The sequence below is a fragment of the Cynocephalus volans genome, chromosome 6 (genome assembly GCF_027409185.1).
Source record: "Cynocephalus volans isolate mCynVol1 chromosome 6, mCynVol1.pri, whole genome shotgun sequence".
Classification (NCBI taxonomy): domain Eukaryota; kingdom Metazoa; phylum Chordata; class Mammalia; order Dermoptera; family Cynocephalidae; genus Cynocephalus; species Cynocephalus volans.
The window spans coordinates 97365848-97387177 of record NC_084465.1 but is presented as its reverse complement, the minus strand read 5'-3'; the positions used below and the strand labels follow the sequence as shown (position 1 = coordinate 97387177).

Sequence of the window (21330 nt, the reverse complement as noted above, 5' to 3'; positions counted from 1 at the left end):
ATGTAAATGATAAGCTGCCTGACTTCATTTATACCACACTTTGATTTTATTCCCACTTCTCACTTCCTTTTTTTGTCACCAACCACTGGGCCTGTTCTTTTTTTTTTTTTTTTAAGATGACCGGTAAGGGGATATTAACCCTTGACTTCGTGTTGTCAGCACCATGCTCTCCCAAGTGAGCCACGGGCCGGCCCTGGGCCTGTTCTTTATTAATGCTTCTACGTATCCTCACAATAGAATTCTCCAGCACTGTGACTCTGATTCCATCTCCTGTTATTTTTGTCCCTTGTGGTTCATCAATTCTACCAGTAGGTTTAGAGGTAACACCCCTAACAGGCCCAAACTCCCAGGAATTCCTCTCTTGTTGCAGTATTCTAGAAGCTACCATACTGTCATGTACCCAACTTCACAATCGAGATCTGGAAGATTATCTGCCTTGGATGTTTTACCCCTCCATTTACTTTACAAATTAAGGCTTATTATTTGCCTCCAGTTGAAATTATATTAAGGAGCCAAATGAAGCATTAAACATACATATATTGAGATGTTTCAACAAGCCTTTAATGGGGAATAGAATTCTTCGAATGCTAAAATAACCATAAAAGTGAAAACTTAGTTCTGGAGGAATAAATAATGCTATACATAATGGGAACAGCAGGGCTACCAGAAAAAGAAGTGCTAAATACCCCCTGACAGAAAATTATATCAGGACTCACCTCTTTGGAAGAATGTGCTTATCATGAATGCAAAGAAAATTGTGGCAATGGCAAAACACATTAGAAAAACAAATATCAAACTAGGGTCACTGTTCTTGAACACTGCCACATTTTCCACCTACAAAGCAATCACAGATGTACATGATTTTCACGTGGAAAGAATGAGGAGAAAGCATAAAGAACCCTTAAAACAATGCAGAAAATATTTTCAAAATTCAAGATTATCGTTAAACAATATATAAAGATTTTTAAGGCAGACCTTTGGTCCAGCACCAATTACCATTTACAAATTAGGTTCCACACATGTATCTTTTGGGGGGAAGCAAAGTTTGGATTTAATTTTCGACCCAATGTGAATATTGCTTTCTTTTATTAAGTGAGTTTATCCCATTTGTTATTATCACTATTACATATAATTTTGGTATTCCTTTTGATATCTTCTATCTTTTCTTTTTGATGATTTCTGGCCATTTCCTTTGTTTTATATATTTTGCTATTTAGTCTGGGTTTTTGCCTTCTATTGTCCAAACTGCCCCAATTTTGGTAATTTAGAAAGCAATTTTTCATATATCCAAATAGTGGTTTATAATTTAGTCATTAAATGCAAGTTGGCAAATTTTAACACCAAATTCCATTGACAGCTTAAAAGAAAAAATATCAAGATACCATGGACATAAAAGAATGTTCTTATCTTTTACAATAACTATTTTCAACTATTTGTTGAGTATAAAATTTGTAATGTTTTAAAGTTTACAAAACACATTTTTTGGCATTCCATTTTACTGAAGAAATTAACTACACTCGTGTCCAGTATTTAAAGACCAGGCAAAGCTCTCCCAGATCCTAAATGCTTAATTCCCCAAAGTTTCAGTGAGTACCACCACAAGTCAAACTGAGGTTTTCCAGGTGATCTTCAATAACTGTGTTTCCATCATCTATTAAATCTCAGCACCACCATGCATACCACACCAAATTTCTTTCCCATCTATTCAAAGCTTAGCACATCCTAAAGGACAAGAGACATGTACCTCTGTGCAGAAGAGAATGGTCATGAAAGAAACAGCAATGGAGACAGAAATGAGGAACATGATGAACCAAGCAACCCAGTGTAGCCAGCTGTCCAGTCCCATCATGCACATGTACTCCTAGAAAAAGCAAAAGAAGCAGATATTATGCAGTCCAATGCTCAGTTCTAGCTGGTCTGGTTCAGCAGTGTGTTACTGAAACCCCAGCAGACTGGGGTGAAGAGTTGTGTGTGTACTGGGGAGAGGAGGATAGTGGGGGGTTATGAAGACTTGGTTGTAAAGAGAAGCCTGTGAAGCCTTATCTGGTCACCTTTGCCCATCTTCCACACAGCCATAACACCTGTATGTTCCATTGCCTTTGCACCTGGGATTCTTTTGTAACACTTGGCTTTACTGCTGTGAATTGCCTGAGGGAAAGGACTGTGTCATCTATATCTGTATCTCTAATGCACATGCCTGGTTAATATGTCAATCAATGTTTTGAGAAGTGAATAAATGCAAAGCTCTATGCTAGGTATACCATGCAAGAAAAATGAAGATATATAAAAGGACAAGGTATTGCCTTCCAAAAGTTCACAATGTGGTACTGGAGACACATATGTGATAATAATACTGTATATGCCACACTGTAAGTACAAGGGTAGACTTTCTACCTTTAAGATTGGAACTAGTAGTAAGTTGATTAATCAAAAACATGTTGGTTAAAGAAGGGGATCACAAAAATGATACACACATACCTTAAATTTTTATTTTCACTTATAGCATATGAATGTATAATGTGTGCTGGTATTCTGATATCAAAACACACTCTTCTTTTGAAGCATGGGCCTACTCATTGGACTAAAGTGTAATGCTCACCCATAAGGCACACCCCATGATCACTGTCTTGAAAGTGGACTGAGGACATAAATACAGGTGTGATGCAACCTAGTAAAGACCCACCTAGGTTTTTATATTTTTTTCTCCAAATTTTACAGTGGTTTCACCCACGTGAAATCTATTAGCATGTTTTTTAGAGATTTGCATTGCCAAATCTTTCCAAAGAACTCAACTAAACTTTCAAAGGCAATTCTAGTCCACTTCATCCATTTATATAATATTTAATTAAATCACAAATTATAAGAACAAGTACAGATTTAAGAGATTTAGAAACAAACCTCCATAAGGATACAACTCAGCAGATAAGAGGAGATAAGCCCACATTTATTAGAGAGAAGCCTACCAGCTGCAGTGTGCTGAGAGCACCAGTTCTAAAGTTTTACAGAGGGGATGGAGTATCAGTTCATTTTGCCAGAAACCAAAGTTCCAGGTTCGGGTACCCAATGCTCAGCAAAATCAAACACTGAAACACGGGGCTTGGAGATAAAGGTTTATTCAAATTGTAATGGCTAGATTCCTTGTCCTTCCCTCTCTTTTAAATCCTTGTTTTTACCTTTGATTTAATTGTGTTAGCTAATATTTGCCTGCATGTAAGTTTTATCTGGAGTATGTTAAGGGTTAAACAGCTAAATGCATTTCTGCAATCTGTAGCTCCGTGGTCACAAGCTTGTTCTTGTGTTAGCAAAAAACCCACAGACTGCTAGATGAGAGTAGAGAGAGTAGATGAGAGACAAAGTTGCTCTCTAAAGCAGACCCCTCCTCAGGTAACCACACTTCCTGCCCTTGCACCCAGGTGTGATAAAGACCCTTACTCAAAACCATGTACCCACTGTATGGAAACAGCCTCGCTCCTTGACCACGCTTCCTGTTGTTGTGCCCAGCTGTAAAATGGTTGAGCCAGCTGCAATCAGCCCCTTACCCAAAGTAACCACTTGCTTAAGACCCCTAATATGGGGGACTCTAAATGCTTGCTGCTTACTTACCCAAGGAAAGTATAAAAGCTTAGTCCCCCTTATAAACGGGACTCTGGGCTTTGGAATTCTAATTCCCCTGAGTCAGCCAGCTTAATAAACCTGTGTTCTCTGGCCTCTTTGAGTGACTGCGTTTTCTCGGCGACACCTTTCGGTAACAAAATTGGCCAAAGCAAGAAGATAGGCAAGATCAAGTTTTTCTGATCCATCTTACCATAAAAACAGAAAGCAAGGGGATTTATGGAGCTAAGAGGTAAGAGAGGGGGAGTCTCGAGGAAGTTAAGGGAAAATCTGTTTTCTCCAGATGTAAGATAAGATCTTAAGTAACCATGCTCCTTGATGCCCCTGGCAGCTGGAGCTGAGTCATCTGGTGGCTGCAACTTCTTTGAGAGCCTTCATTCTCTTCCTGCAAAATAAACTTATAAATTCTCCCTGTGATCTTTGGGTGCTCTCTTCCAGCTTGATGGAAAACCGGACATCAACTTATATTACAGGAACAAGGGGTACTGGGAGGGAAGTTAACAGCTATCAGCAAGCAAAAGTTTAACTAACACTCACATCATTAATTTCCAGCCAGTATTAAATTTTAAACTATTGAAATTTCAGAGGGCTTGTAGGCTTCAGTTACATGAGATCAGTTAAGAAAGCTCCAACTATACTATGATAGACGGGGAAACAACATGCTATGGGAAGACAGGATGAAAGTCTGATGAAATTTAGGAAGTCTTCTTGAAGGAAGTGAACCAAGTATGAATTTTAAAGTAGAGGGCATTCCAAACAGAAGGCCCACCTACAGGGGGGCCGTATAGCTGGCACCTATGTGGGGAACAGAAAAGGGGCCTAGTCAACTAGAGCAAAGAGCCTTTGTTGAGGAGGGGTGAAGGGTGATACAGGTGGCTCCTCAATTAAAGACAATCCATTTTACTTCTCCTCAGCCCATCCACATAGTCAGACTATATCAAAACTAGATCAACACAGGGCGTTTAAGAGGGAAGAGAGTTCTACTAGTCGTATTCAGTATTGAAAAAAGAAAATAACACTAGTTCCTCCTCCCCTCCCCACATTATCCCACCTCAGTCACAGGTACAAACACTGTCAGGGCATTCTCCTTCGTGGAATAGATTCCATATTAATGCCTCTTCTGGAAGATAACTTACCTGCTCCTGAGTCCTTGCCAAGGAAGAGTTGAAAAGTTTGGGTTGGGTCTCAGGACATCATCTGACTAGAAAGAAGAAGCTGACCACATCAATCCTATCAGTGTCCAGGGCTAAAAGCTTTTCTAGAACTCCCCAATGGACTATCTTTTCCAGACTATGTATCCAACAGAAACGGAGCATCTTCCTCTCTGGCATATTTCATCTAAGATTCAACTTTGAGAAGCTAAAGCTTAATTATTGGAAAACTGGTTTACTTTGCTTAGGGAAAGGTACTCTTTACCTGGAAATGAAAACTGTTGTTTATGGCTGAGTTGTATAGTCCCATACTAAGTTATCTTGAAATTGTTAACTTCGTTATGCCTCAGGTTACCACCATTGCTAAATAAGAATAATAGTAGTAGTTTTCTCATAGAATTGTGTATCAGTCAGGGTCCCTAAAGGCAACATCTGTCACACTCAAGTTAGAATAATTCAAGGTGGGTTTGTTTCTAACAGGCCCAATTACAAATGTGTACACAGGGACAGAAAACCCTACAGGACAGTGCAGAAACCTAGGGCTAGCGGCAACAGTTATTACTCTCCCTGGGCCCTAAGAGTTGAGAAGGAAGAGAGGTTACCAGAAACCAGAAGAGGAAAGAGTCTTGTAGAGCAAGACATCTTGAAAGTACAGTGACCTTCAGTTAAGGAACAACCCGATCCCAAAATGACCTGTAGGGAGCGAGCCAGGGGTCAACACCTGGACCTCATCCTCCTACTTCCTCCCTCTGAGGTCCCACCAGGCTCTTGGGGGAAGCATGTGCTGGAATCCCCACAGGTCAGCCTTCAGGGCAGAGAGCAAAGTGGAGAATGCTGAAGGGTGGATCTGGAGGGACACACACAAGATTTCAGCAAAAGCTGTTAAGGGGGGAAATGAATCCACGTTTGTAACAGCACTTCTGTGAGTGCCCAGCACACAGAAAGTAGTATATGCAAATGCTATTAAATCAACGAACAACAGAGTTTATATCATTTTGCTTTGGTTGAGTTTTGTTTCTTGAGCTATTCTAATTTTTTTCTTTTAGAAGGAGAGGTGATCCTATTCACATTTATTATTATAACTGCCACGTCTGGTCTTCTGCTATCTTTTTTGGGGGGGAGGTATTTATTTATTTATTTTGCTTTTGTCATCTTTTTTTTTAAATTGAATCATAATTGATTATACATATTTTTGGGATTCAATGTTGACATATGTTGATCAAATCAAAATTACTAGTATGTATATTGTTACAAAGTGTACTTATTCTATATGTCCCTGTCCAATCTCTCCCTATCCCCTCTTCCTCCCCCCTCCCACCACGGATAACCCTAGATTTCTTCTCTCCCTCTGAAAGAGTAATGGTTATTCTGTCAATTTGTTGCCTTGATGATCTGTCTAATGCTGAAAGGTGTGTTCAGGTACCCCAATATTATCATAGAGCAGATGCTTATTCTGTCACTCTGGAATGGGATTTGTGGAGAGAGATATCCTATTCTTTTCTTTGGTCTCTGCTGGTTACCCTCCTTGTGTCAATGCACTCCAGTGGCTGGTGGACCATCTGCGTGGTGGTTGTGACATCTAGCCACTTTTGTGGCAGCTGTGGTTACTGTGGTGGCTGTGGTGGGCCACCCACATGGAGGTGATGTTTTTGGCATGCTCCTTGGTGCTGGTGGTGTGCCTGGTTGTGGGTGGGGGGGTCTGGTCCCCAACTCCATACTTTAGGTCCCCTGGTGGGCCCCAAGGCACTGGTGTGCCTGGGCCAGAATTAAGTTTTTGTCCTTTGCTTACTTCTAAAATGGGGGAATTTCCTGTGGGAACCAGTACTTGAGCTGTGTGGTTGAGCTAAATTGCTGCTTTCCTGCTGTTTCCCTAGGGAAGACTTTTTGTGCAGCTCAGGGTTTAATGGTTGACCCTATAGGTACTTCCGGCTCTCCAGAGACCAGGTGCACCTGGGTTGTGTAGGCTCTGATCTGGGCCTGAGTCTTTTCATCAAACTCACCCCATGCAATTCTGCATTTCTGACCAGTCTCTTCTGAGTGGTCCTGTGCTGACTGGGGGACGGATCAGCTGTCTTTGCTGTGTCCCAGTGTTCTCCCAGTGGGCCCGTCTTCCCCATCACCTGTGCTCCAAACACTTCTCATGGGACAGGCCCTGTGCAGGTCCCTTGTGATGACTCACCGGCCTCTGAATGGCTCCCCTTTTTCAGCTGCTCTGGGTCCTCACTCCTGCATGGGTCCACAGGAACCCTATTAGTGGTCTTGCTGTCCCAGAGGCCACCAAGGCCCTCTTCTCCCCTGCCACCTCCAAGCAACTCCATCTGAAGGGCACAGCTGTGGCTTCTGCCGGCTCCTGCTCCATGAGCTCAGCAGTTCCAGCCTTAAAGCGGCCATGGCACGAAATGCTCTGAGCAGTTTTTTCTTTCTCTCTTCATGGCTTTTCCCCCTTCATGAACTCCATAGGTCTCTCGTCCTCTTCCCCTTAGCTCCAGCAGCCCCAGCTTGGCTGTTGTTACATTTTTACAGTTGTAAATTGGTCGATTTGTGTGAGAGAGTGATGCTGGGGACCGTCTATTCTGCCATCTTGACTGGAACTCAAACACCTCTGCTATCTTGTTTAATACTACACTTTCTGTTCCATTGCTTCTTTGTGATTTCCTTTGTCTTCTGACTTTCAGTATATGGACTATATTTTCTTTCTTTTAATTTTCTCCAGTGTTTTAAAAGTTATATGTCCTGCTTTTAAGTTGAAATTTCAGAGGGCTTCAGGGGATTGTCGTTATTTTTTTAAAGTTTTTCAAAAGTGTTCTTTAACCTACGTTTAGGTTGGTCTAAAGAGCAGACTCAAGTGTGAAATAGGAAACACACAACCAGTTCAATGACTGAAGTGTAAACATGTGATGCCCCCCACCTCTCTCCACCAGTTTTTTGCTGAAATAATTTAACAAACAGGGAAGGTAAAGCTCTATCCCATGCCTGGGAACTAAAAGGGATTCCAACAACACACCGGAAGCTCCTACTCTCTGGGGCAGAGTGGGGTGGAAGGGCCTGCCAGTTACCCCCTTGTCCCACATCATCCACCACAGTAGAAAAGTCCCCCTGCCTTCCCACCACGTCAGAGCAAAGCCAGTGCAGCCTACAGGCAGTCTCAGGAGGCAGCCTCGGTTAGTGCTGGTTCCTTACGACTGACTACACATCGGCAGGAAGACATAGCAGACCAGGGAAGTTAGAGCTTCATCCTTAGACATTGTCAGTAAGGCCAAGCAAGGCTAAGGGAGACACTGGAAGGTATTTAATACATAGTCATGAGAATCAATTAAAAGAAGAAGAAAATTGAGGAGTGAGAAAAAAAATTTTAAAACAGCAGAAAACGAGGAGAAAAGAGAAGTAACAGGAGAGAGTAGGAAAAAAAGAGTGCAGAAATTAGGGTAAAATCAATGACTTCAGGAGCAACTCAGCAGAATCGACCTGCCTTAAGCCATGTTTTGCTAGAGAACACCTCCTGTCCACCTTACCGTGAAACCAGAGTGAGTTAACTGTGGTGATCATTCCCCAGATGTTTACCAATTAGCCATTCCCCAGCATCTTCTGAACACCTACCTATGGGAGGCAATGTGCTTGCCAACCAGGAACTGCTAGGCTGGACGTTCCCAGGCTAGAAGCAAGGATTCATGTAGAACAACAGGTGGCACCACCTAGACCGTGAGCAGGTCAATATTGTGTAAGACTTCCAAGTTCCGACTCACCCTAGAGGTCTCTCTGACACCTAAGCAACCTCTTACCTGCTTAGGCCTCCTTCCTACTCTGGCCATTTTTCATTAGCAGCTTCCACACTTCCCTGTCCCAGGAGAGGCACACATCTGAAGCAGATGGGGTTACCTTCAGTTTTTTCTCCTTCTCCAGTGTAATGGAGTTGATGATGTCAAGCTCAATGCAGATAAAGCTGAGCATGAGAAGCAGAGGGAACTCATTCTGAAGGACTAGGAAGAAGTTGTCCTGGATATAGGGTCCATATGGGAATCTCTTCACAAGCACATCGAGACTCTCAAACATGCTGGTCATCGCATCGTGAGCATGGTGCCACATGATGGCTTTATCGATAGCATGCTGTATGGCCAGGAAGCCTTCTTTGTTGTATCCTTCAAGAAAACAGTGGAGATCAAGCATGAGAAATTAAGAAAGACTAAATATGCAAAACAACTGATCATAGCTAGGCATTCATAGAGACAGACAGTAGTAGAAAAAGCATCCCTATAGTCCACATGCTACAGTATGGAAGAAAGAGGAAAGCCACAATGGAGAGCCCTAGGGCTGAGGGTGATGGCATCCATGATCAGAAAATGGGATGAAGGAGTCCTGGGCAGACAAGACAAGAGACATCCAATACGAGACTCTTCCAAAAAAAGTGATTGAAGATTAGAGAGATGTGTTGTTTTAGTCCGTTTTGTGTTGCTAAAACAGAAATACCCGAGACTGGGTGATTTATAAAGAAGAGAGGTTTATTTGGCTTACGATTCTGGAACAGTTGCACCTGACACGGGCCTCAGGCTGCTTCTACTCATGGCAAAAAAGTGGCAGCAGCTGGTGGGTACAAGCAGATCACATGGTGAGAGGAAGCAAGAGAGCGAGAAGCAAGAGGTGCCAGGGTCCTTTTAACAATCAGGTCTCGCGGAAACGAATAGAGTGAGAACTCACTCACTACCCCTCCTCCCCCAGGGAGAGCATTAATCCATTCATGAGGGATCCACCCCCATGACTCAATCAGTTTCCAACACTGCCACATTGGAGATCAAATTTCCACATGAGTTTTGGAGGGGACAACACATCCAAACTCCATCATGTGTCTATTCCAAAAGAAGAAACAAATTTTCTAAAAGAAAAAGAATAATAATCTTCCAAGGTGGGGCCACATTTTCTCCCACATTACTGAGGCTTCAGTGAAAGGGCACCGTTTTGCACTTTTGATCATACAGCACATACGAGATAATTAAACTCAAAGCGCTTGAAGGACACAGCCTCCCCGACCTGTTCTGGCCTATTTCTGAGTCATTGCTGCTGCCTTAGTCCAAGGGTATGGTCGCTGAATTAAGCAGCCCTCATTTCAGTACAGCATAGTTGGTGTGCTGGGGTCAGCTTTTGGTAAAAATAGGTGGAAAGGCAAAGATCACTGGTTTTGGTGTCTTCTAAGAAATAATGGCCCCACTTCCAAATGATGGTTACCAGCCCTACATGTGATGGAACAAGGGCTGGGTACATCAGCCCTGGAGTAGAGGTGACTACGTTCTTCCGATGGCCTAGACCTAGGCAGACCCCTACACTTGTCAGGATGGAAAAGGGAGGGACAAATTGCTGGTAATAAAATCTGGGAACTGTTACATATTCTCGATTATATATAAGAGTATTTTCACTGCAGACCTGCTGAATCTTTTCTAGCATCACATGAAACTGTAAGTACCTGAACTTGGATTCCCACTTGGAGGGCATAAAGGCCTAAGGCTTCAAGCCAATTGTGTGGTCATTCTACAATGAGGTGCAGATTAGCAGCTTAATTTTCTAAGAATAGTTACTCATCTAGAGGGTGTTCTCCCTAAACCCCTCACAATGAGAGAGACCAAAAAATCAAATGCGAATTGGAAGGCATGAGTCCTTCAAGAGAGGATTGGCTCATGGGCCTTCATTCAGGAACACAGTGCTTATTGTGAAGAACAGAATATAAACAGATTTTCGTGTTGTCCCATTACTTCTCCAGGACCCTGGTGTTGCCAGAAATGAGAGTTAGAGGCTTCAATGGTACAGGCAGATCCAGGAGCACTGGGCACCAAGTTTGGATGTCTGTTCTGTCAAGTACAGCCAGACCCCTTTCCATGGAAGAGAGTGAACTGATGGAGAGCAGCCACCCAGTGAGGCTCTCCTTCATCCTGACCAGAGGGTGCCAGAGCAGAAGGTCAGCACAGCTTCCCAAGGAGAGAAGTCTGTGGCAGCCTGGGCTCAAGACCCAGCTTTGGGACTACATACCATCCCTTAGGACAAAGAGGACCTCCTGAAAAAACCCCAACCCTCTGGCACTAATTTTTTGTCCCCTTATCCTGAGCAAGACAGGGAGGGGGAAGGGGCTTTTCCCAGGCAAGGGATCCAGACAGGGTTACACAAGAGTGGAAATGGGCGTTGTCAACCAAGACTATGAGACCTGAAGAAAAGGGAAGTGGTGTTCTCACCCCCATGGTGGGGGTGGGCCAGGGAGTACAGAGTAAGACTCAAGGCAAGATCTAAGGCACTGGTCAGAGCGAGTGAAATCACAGTGAAGGGCAGCCAATGAATGGGCCGGACAGAGTTCAGAGGTCATGGAGGCAGGGCTGTAAATACTCCCCTGGCAGGAACAGAATCATTAGAGCTGCACAGGCAAGGAGTCCTGAGACAGTGTGGACAGTGGCCTTCTGCTTCTCCTTTATTAAATTAAATGGGATAGATGAAATGCAAAGGATGTGGAGATAGTAAGCGAGGCACATTAGACATTGGTAAAATGGAACATGTGTGTTGAACAAGATGTGTGTTTAAAAGGACAGAACAAACAACAGTGGTTCTTACAGGTGGAAAGGGGAGGCCAAGTAAATCTTAAATATTCCTAAAGCACAGATCGTGCTTCCTCCATGATGATGGATATGTCACCCCTAAATGGCCACCCACCGGTGACATCTGTTTGATGCCACTCTGGCCCTGCATGTCCTGCACCCAAGAAGCACTGATAAAGCCCACAGGTGCTCAGCAGGCCACTCAGGAGCTACAAGGCAGCCGGGCAGCCCTACCTGGCATCTCTCCCACAGAACAAGTGCACATTGGTGTCTGCTGAGCTCCCTTGTTCACCCTGACTTTTGACCCTCTAACCACACCATCAGCAGGAGGGCTAGTGTGGAAGACAGAGCAGGACATATGAAACATTGTGTTCTCTGGCCCCTGGGATAGCTTTCCTGGGAGTAGTCTTGGAAGCTACAATTGCATCAAGATAAATTCCCACACAACTCCTAATAGTCAGTCCTTGGTATTTTATTTTTGAGGGGCACAAAGAATGCAGAGATGGGGAGAAGGCAGAGGAGCCCCCAAAGCTAGATGGGGAGTGGTAACTGGTTAGCAGAAAACAGGCCCAGTCAGTCCTCAGGGACTGAGGAAAGCAAGAGCCAGGGAGACACAGCCGTCTCAGCAGGAGGCCGAGAATGGAAGAGGAGAAAGTTGTGGAATGGCATTCTGTGATGTGGACATTTATAGTTCTCTCTCTGTCCTGGTTCTGGAATACTGAAGGGTCAGAACTTACCTAATTGGAAATGATATGCTGAAACAAAGAAGGAAGCAAGCAATATTTATTTCCTATATAGTAGGAAAAAATATGCCATAGCAAATTTTTCTTAAATTGTGGGAAGAAAGAAAAACAAAAAATAAAGCAAGTTTCCAAAACGAGAAGTAATTTTTTCCTACAGGCACAAACAGAAATGGAGGAGAGGGTTCCAATATTACATAGAGGTACAATTTTTTTTTTCAATTGCTAAACTTAGAGGAAATCTAAAAGTTAAATACATTTCTAGATAGCCAAGAGAAGCTTTGCCATGCAAGGTAGAGTTAAATGAGGTATGTGTACAAACACCTGCCACAGGGCTTCATGGTGCACAAGTTATTTTTCAAAATCACTTTTTATTAGAAGACAGAATAGCCAGAGGGTAGTGACTGAGCAGGCAGATTGAGGTTTCTTGGCTGCTCTGATGTTGTTTCTGTATCTGAGTTCTGGTTATACAGATGTGCTCAGTGTGTGAAAATTCATACAGCTGTACCCTTACAACTTGCACATTTTCTATATGTATGTTACACTTTAACAAAAAGTTAAAAAGCCAGCTACTTTAGAGTGCAGCACACATACCAGACAGTTAAGACATAGAGACTGAGGGCCATGCAAAGGAGGCAAGCCTGTCCCTAGGACAAGGACAGCCTGGCAAAGGCCTAAACAGAAAACAAATCACTTTACTGAAAAGGTAGAGTAGTTATTTTATGGGAGTTTCAACAACTTATAGAACAAGGCCACTTTAGTGGTAGTACGTAGAGAGCAAAAGGCAAATATATGTTTTTATAAAGACAAGAGTTAATACATACAGAAACACAGGGAAGGAACTCTCACTCTTTATTCCCGTAAAATGCTTCCATCCTTCCTTCAAACGATTCAATATAGTTACAAACAACCAAATGCAGAACTGCTCTTTTTAATTTACTCTAAAATGTAAGCATTTTACTGAATGCCACGTTTATAAATGTAACTCAGCAACCTTTTCTGAAATGCTAGTTTAGCAAGTGTTCAGCAGCAAAAACAACAAAAATAGCATCACAAACATGTGCCGCGGGATGAAAGCGGCCATGCTCCTGGTAACACACAGGCCTTGGGGCTTCCTCACCAGGGTTTCCCCCATCAACATGTGGAAGTTCCCGGGGTCCTTGGCTTGGGTTGGGAGGATAAAGAAAGGATGTGCACCAGCCTTGTATGTCATCTTCAAAAAATATGTACTTCAACGGTAAATAATTCCTCCGAATGTGACTGAAGCGCAAGCTATATCTAACCTGTGAAGAATAAAGAGAAAAATTCAGTGATGAGATCCTGAAACTCAGCAAAGGCACAGGACAGAGCAAAGCTGTGCTTGATGTCAGCCGTGACTGGAGGAAAGGTGCCCACCCTGGCAGATGTCCCTCCTGGAAATAGGAGTCTTCCCTGCATTCTCTACAAATTATCCCTGGGACTGTCCTGGGAAATAGACAAAGAGCAACTGAACCACCTTCCAGAAGGGGGTGCTGCAGAACAGTTCAGAGCGAGGGCTCTGGAGCCAGACCACCTGGGACCAAACCTAAAATCTATTGAATAGCCATGGCACCTTGGGCAAGTTACTTAATCTTCATGCCTCAGTTTCCTCATCAGTAAATTGAGGATGATATTAATATTACTAACCTCATAGGGGATGTGACTAGGGATGTACCTGGCCTTGATAAGTCCTTGGAAAATTTTGTTGGTTATTTTGTTAACAAGTCTTTCTCCATCTACCAATATTCATTGTTCTAACAATTAATCAACAGATAGACTGTATAGCACAAAAGCCACACCAGTGGTTTCTCATCCCAAAACAGAAACCGAACATTCCCATGTTTAATATACTGCTGTTCCTTAAACAAACACACACGGAGACCTACCATATTTGAAGTCTGTGAGGTTAATGATAATAATGGCAATAAATAGTGAATCCCTCTGGAAAGTTTCTCTGTTCCAGGCTCAATTCTAAACACTCTTTCACAGGTATAAGCTCATTTAATCCTCACGGCAACTCTATGAGTCAAGTGCTAATATTAACCCCACTACACCGGTAAGGACACTGAGACCCAGAAATGTTAGTAACTTTCCCAAAGTTACACAGCTAGTAAGATGCAGAGCCAGGATTCTTGTCTATGGAGCCTGGTGCTGGAGTCTCCTTCTGTAATCAAGCAATTGAACACAGGCCATCCTGTATTCTCAGGATAGAGGCTTGCTTAGAACAATCCCTCTCTTCTAAATAATCTGAAAACTGGAAGGGACCTCAAAGTCTAGGTTGTAAGATGTGAAACACAGGGGCACTCTCTTATTTCCTCTGGAAATAAGATGACAAAGTAGCCCCAGAGGAAAGCTGAGGGGCAGATCAGGTGATGAGACTGCTAAATGAACTCGTGTTTGGGCGGGCAGCGTGGCGCAGTGAGATTGCCATGGAAAAGATGTTCTTACCGCAAGTGGCAAAGGTTCATTGCTGTCATTGAATCTATGGTCAAAAACAATTCCTGTCAATACGTAGAAAGCTTTGGGATCCTTAATTATGTAACTTTCGAACAAAGGCACTGAAGAATAGCCTAGAACTAGAAGCGAAAAATCCAATCAGTGAGTGGCTGGTGTGAAGGCAAAGTCCACCCAAGTACCGCCCCTCCCCCAAGATTGACGTAAGATTGCCAATTGCCAGCTTAATTCTCCATTCACTCATTCATTCTGTAAACAAAGAGCAGAGAAATAAAAGGACAGAGATTAAGGACAAGAGGTTGAAGAGACACGACTCCTGTTATTCAATTCAGAACTTTAACTGGGAAGTCTGTAGTCCCAGGAGCTGCTAGCAAGTGTCTTGGAACATCAAAGAAGTAATGCTTCGGAAAGAAGAGAGAGGATTTAAATCCAGATCACAGAATTTGAGAACTGGATCAAGCCTCATGGTTTGTTTTTTGTTAAAAAACGAGCTTTGTTCTCATAGGAAGTTTAAGTTTAGTTTCACCCTTTCAAGCCTTGTTTTTAACCTGAGTTTTACATGTTGTTTTATTTTTCATTTCTAGAAGTTCTATTTGCTTCTTTCCTCCCACCCTCAAACCTGCTAGGTGGCTCTTTAGAGTGATATGCTATCTATAAATACTTTCAGGTTGTCTTTTATTTCTTCAAACCAAGTTAGTGATTTTAAATGTGAGACTGATCATTCCGTCATCTGAACTCTTCCTAGTTCTGTTTTTGCTGTCTCTTGTTAACACTTATTGTCTCCCGTGGTGGCTCGTTTTCTAGTGTGTTCGTGCAATGACCTTGATATATTTGCGGTGGGTCTTTGAGATGCAGAATGAAGATATGTTCCTCCAGAAAAGATTCACATGTGCACCCGTCAATCTGACTCCTACTTCAAAGTTTGAGGAGTATTCTTTTTACTTTTCTTTTTTCTTTTTTGACAACAAGGTGATATGAATTTAAGCTACAAATCTCAGGGCTGGGCCCCTCCCTACTCTGCTCAGTTCCAAAGCAATAGTCCTTGCAGTCCCTTAGGGATGAGAGTGGGGCATGTTTACTTCCAGCTCAACCTTACACTAAGGATGCAGGCATTTGGGGCCCCAGACTTATGGGGAGGTAGTCTCCTCCTAGATACCCTGCTTTAAACAGGCCTTAACTTTTTCTTCTTTCCCTCTGTGCCTTACAAGGCTATAAAAATTACAGTTCAGTTTCCCATAGTATGATGTATGTTTCATCAAAAACAGTTTAGTGCCTTCACTAACCTCTTTGGGTTCTTTCCTTCACCTTGATTTTTTTAACTTAGGAAATTATCTAATAATCTAGAAACACATTCATGATATACTAAAGAGAAGGCAGACAACAAAATAGTTCACACAGTAGGATCCTATTTTTGTTTACTTACATATTTACAAAAAGGGCAGGTGTACCCCAAGATATTAAATAATGAGTGGATTTTCTTTTTTCCTGTATATATATTTTTGTTATTTTTTTTCCATAGCCTTATTTAGGTTTCTTTTTAAATAGACACACACACACACACACACACACAGTTAAACTGTGAAAAATAACACACACATAGGAAGGTACACAAAACACAAATGCTCAGTTTAATGCACGGTTATAAATGAACACCCAGTAACCATCCCTTGGATCAAAAAAGAAAATGTTTTTACCTTAGATTTTTTTGTCTAGATAGTTCTTTACCATCTACTTAGTTCTTTTATGCTTCCAAGAACATATTTTTAATATTTTATTCAGCATTTGTTTTTCAACTAGAGGGTTGATCCAAATAACCTAGTCTGCCGTATTACCAGAAATGGAACAGCAATAATGTCTTTCTCAAAAATTTCCAGGAAAAGTCTTTCTGTTTTTCATTGACCCTTACTAAATGTCCTCCCTGGACAGATCACTGTAGCAAGGGGACTGCTAAGTGCAAACTGGCTTAGACATAGGTTCATCCTGAGCCCAGGCTGGAGTCAACACCACCAGAAATACATAGGCTGAGAGTGGGAGAGGGATCAGTCCCGCAGGGAGAAACAGGCTGTGTGTATCAAAAGCGGGAAGAAGAAACAAAACAGATGTCCACCACAGTCTAGAAAGGATCGTCAAACTTATTTGTTGTTACTTCTAGGGTAGAGGATTTGCTTACAGGATGGCATGAGGAGGGAAATTTACTTTTCACTTTTAATCTTTTTATGTTGTTTGGAATTTTCAATGCAAAGAATGTCTGTATTTATTGTAAATTTCAAGGGTTTTTTTTTTTTTTTTTTCAATTCCAGAAAAATACATCCCAGTCAGTTAAAGAATTATTCTGGGAAGTGAGTTTTGGAATGGGAACTTTTAACTTTTTGCCTTAAGCACGGTGTTGTTTAATGTATCACTTTTGTAATAAGGAGAGAGGGAGGAGAGGAAGGCAGAGAGATGCTTAGAGGACAAGAAATGAGCAAAGATGGTTGAAATGGAGATGGCAGGAAGGCAGTAATAGAAGATGACACTATCCCAAAATTCAAAGAAGAGAATTCCAAGGAGGAAGTAGGTAAAAGCATCCCAGTTACAATGAGGACACACAGAATGAAAACTGGAAAGAAAACACTAAATTTGGCAATCAGCAAGACACTAATGACATTTTCCTAGCAGGTATCAGTATAGTACTGAGGGCAGAATACAGATTATGGTGAGTTATGAAATTAGTGGAAAGTAATAAAATAGAAGTGAACTTTCAAGACATTTATCAGAGGAAAAAACACAAATTGCCTGAGAAAGGATCTTAAAGGAAGACAGAACAGGAAATGTTTTCTTTTAAAGTGAGGTGACTGATGCTTATTTGAAAGTGAGGGGAAAATCTGGCCCAGTTGGAAATATTTCTCCAGAGGGTGGAGGTTCCGGTGGAGAAAGACCCAAAAGCAGCAGCAGGTCTTGTGACTGATCACTTCTAACTCCAAAATTTATCTTGAATTCAACATCTCTCTAGATCAAGCCATCATTATCTTCTTCCTCCTGAATTTCTGCAAATACTACCCCCTTCCAATCACACTTCCGGAGAACAGCCAGAGAAATCTCTTTTAAAACACATTATATCGCATAACTTCTCTTCTCAAAACCCCTCAAGGGCTGCCCTTTGCATGTAGAAGAAAACCCAAGCACTTCCACTTGGACTGCAAGGCCCCGAATCACATGGTTTCTACAGCTTTCCAAACTTCATCTCACCACTCTCTCCAAGTACTTTAGCCTGGCCTGCTGACTTTCAGACCTTCACAGACTGAAGTACTTACTGCCTCAAGGCCTTGCTACTTGCTGCTGCCTGATAGCCCCTTACTCCTGAAACCCATTTCCCCCACATTTCACAAGGCTCGTTATTGACCAATTGTGTCTTCGCTAACTCATCCGCTCCCCAGAGATTTCTTCTTGTTTTTTAAAAAATTTCATAATATCATGTTTATAAGGTTACTGAATTAGAATATTTATTTTAGGATACTAGGCAATCAAAAAGTACAACTTTCAAAACAACGTTTCCCACACTTTTTACCTCTGAGGGCCTTTAAAAGAATTATTCCCTCTGAGTGGTGCTAGAGCTAGGAGAGAGGAACCTTCTTTCCACATTATACCCTATGTATTATTAGAATACTTTTACAATAGCACAGACAGCAATTATAATAACTTTGAAAAGAATCCTTTGGCTCCACATTTTGAAAAGTTTTATCCACCTAACTGAATTAATTTGTTCAATAAATATTCGTATTTATGGAACACCTACTATGTACCAGTCACTGTAACAGGCACAGTGATGAACAAAACAGACATGGCCCTCTGCCCTCATGGAGGTGGAGTCTAGTGGAGAAAGGCAGACAATACACAGAAAGAAAGTGAATATGTAAATAAACATTTATAAAAATGCTAAGAAGGTACCAAACAGGATTCTGTGAGAGAGAATAAGGCAGAGACGAGAAGCCTAGAACTTACTGAGCTGTCTTCCTAAGCTCATTTCAGCTGAAACCTTAAGGAGAAGAGGGAGCAACATACAGGAAGAGCTGAGGGCAAAGCATTCTGTCAAAGAATAGCCATGCAAAGGCCCTGACGGAGGAAAGCCTCACATGTTCCATGAACTGAAAGGGGACCAACGTGACCAGAGTGTGGGAGCACAAGGGAGAGTGGACTGGAGAGAAAAGCAGGGTCAGATCCTGGAGAAGAGTCTAGTTTACTCCCAGTGCAACGGAAAGCCACTGAGGGAGCTTCAGCAGGAGAATGGCCAAAGCCTACTGACCTTTCGAAGATCTTTCTGCCTCCAAGTGGAGTCTGGATTAGAATGGGACCAGAGGAGAGGCAGAGAGACTAAGAAGGCTATTTCAGAATCTCTGAATGCTTTCTATTTTTTATTAGAGACATATAATAATTGCCAATCAGGGGCTGGCCCCATGGCGCACTTGGGAGAGTGCGACGCTGGTAGCACCAAGGCCGCGGGTTCGGATCCTACATAGGGAAGGCCAGTGCACTCACTGGCTGAGTGTGGTGCAGACAACACCGTGCCAAGGGTTGCGATCCCCTTACCGGTCAGACAAAAAAAAAAAAATTGCCAATCAAACCTTCTGATTAATATGAGATAACAGGTGTCACAGTAGTGAGCTAAAAACAAATAGTTAACATTTTAATTAGCCTTGAAGCCTTGTGACATAAATATACAAGTCTCCAGTGTGTTGTTTGAAATAATAAAAATACCTCAAGGACAACTTCCCCCCAAGTACTATTTCTGTAGGCTCTTTAGAATTTGGAGACCCCAGATTTGGAATCACTACTGTAAGAATACTCAGGAAAATCTTCAAAATATACTTTATAAAAACACCCACCCTATCCTTACCCCATCTTTATGTCTAACCTTCAAACTCAACATCAAAGGTTTGTTCCACCATTTCAGTGATAGCCTTCAAAGTTTCACTTTTGGAAGGGATATAAACTAGTTGAAATTTATTTTTCAGAGGAAAATTATGGAAGAAGTCTGGCAGTAAACTGATATCAACTGCATGGTAGTTAGTAGAAGGTCTTTTTCTTGGTAAACTATTGAAACGAAGATACAATACAATTGCAGAAAATAGTAACGGCATCAAAATGTCAAGGACTGTTACCAGAGTCTTCCGCTTCTAAAATAAAAATGAAAGCTATGCATTAACCTAAAACAGAACAAAAGCATAAGTCGCTATGTGGTGAATGTTCTTCCATTAAGAACGCTTTCATTTCTTCCAGCCTCCCTGCACAACACATGAAAAAGAAAAAACAGAATGAGAATTAGCTAGAAACTTCTCCTTTTAGCTTTTCTGTAACACCAATGGCTAGAATCAGTAACAATGATGTCATCTTTAATAATTAGGGTTGGGCCGACCCCGTGGCGCACTCGGGAGAGTGCGGCGCTGGGAGCACAGCAGCAGTGCTCGCACTGCAGGTTCGGATCCTATGTAAGGATGGCCGGTGCGCTCACTGGCTGAGCGCGGTGCGGCCAGTCACAAAAAGGACAAAAAAATAAATAAATTAATTAATAATAATAATAATAATAATAATTAGGGTTAATAGAATTACTATGGAAACATGACTCGTTTGCAGAAAAGGACCCCTTTAAAAGTAAAATTCTTAATTTTTTTTAACACATTATTAGAAACCAATTTAACTTAAACATTCAGTCCCTCCCAAGGATTTATTTTCCCTACAGATAACTGTACCTACCTTTAAGATGAAATTCTTCCAGAGAAGAAGTATTAACTTCCTGAACACTGCCATTTTTCTATCTGATGAGTAGGGCTCACCTCTAGTCAGGAAAGAGATGGGGAAATGTTATGCATAATACAAAAATGTTAAGAGTTACTCTTCCATCCTTGAAAAACTCTCCTCTCTTGAGCTTTCAGAACCTTATGCTGGACTTTTCCTCCTACCTTCCTAGCAGTTCCTCCTCAGTTTTTTTTTTTGCTGATTCTTCTTTCTCTCCCCAACCTCTAAATATTAAATGCTCCAGGGCTCAGTCTATGGACTCCTCTCTTCCAGTGACACCCACTCCTTGGGTGATCTCACTCAGCTCTTGGGTTTGAAATCATCTATAGGCAAATGATTTCTAAATTTATATCTCCAGCCTGGACCTTGCCTCTTACTATAGACCCAAATATCCAATTGCTTGCTTGACATTTCCGTGTGTCATCTCAAACTTCGGCTATTCATATTCCTCATAAAACAGATTGTCCTACAGTCTTCCACACCTCAGTTAAAGTCAGTTCCATCCTTTGAGTTATACAGGATTATTCTTCACTTTTCTCTCTTTCACAGCTTCAATCCAGCAGCAAATCCTGATGGCTCTACCTTCAAAATATAGCCAGAATTCAACCCCTTTTACCACCCCTATATTTATCATCCCTTGCCTGGATTTCTGCAATAACTTCTGCAGTCATGTCACTGCATCTTCCCTTGCCGCTTGTAATCCACTTTCCATGCAGGAACAAGAGTGACCCTGCTTAAGTCAAATCTTTCCCACTGCTCTGCTCAAAACTCTCTAATGGTTCCCATCTCACTCGAAGCAAAAGGCCAGTCCTACAATGACCTACAAAGTTCTGTGGGCTGTAGTTCCTGTTGGCTTTCTCATCTCATTTCATCTCATCTTCTACTTTGCTCCCCCTCCTTCTCCCTGCTCCTGGGCCACAGGCCTAGCTGCTATTCCTAGAACACACCAAACACACTTCTGCCTCGAAACTTGTGTTTCCCTGCCAATCACACACTTCCCTCATGGACCAACATGTC

At 42.1% G+C, this 21330-nt stretch overlaps 1 protein-coding gene across 1 annotated transcript in view; it reads right to left on the bottom strand.

The window, feature by feature from the left end:
- The window catches only part of LOC134380979 (ATP-binding cassette sub-family A member 17-like), a 92350-nt gene extending 72025 nt beyond the window's left edge, over positions 1-20325 (bottom strand). The window contains 7 exon segments of the mRNA XM_063101079.1: positions 717-834; positions 1745-1861; positions 8640-8899; positions 13190-13352; positions 14536-14663; positions 19433-19694; positions 20272-20325. Of these exon segments, the coding sequence (XP_062957149.1) occupies positions 717-834; positions 1745-1861; positions 8640-8899; positions 13190-13352; positions 14536-14663; positions 19433-19694; positions 20272-20325 (1102 nt within the window).
- Between the last annotated feature and the right edge of the window lie 1005 nt (positions 20326-21330).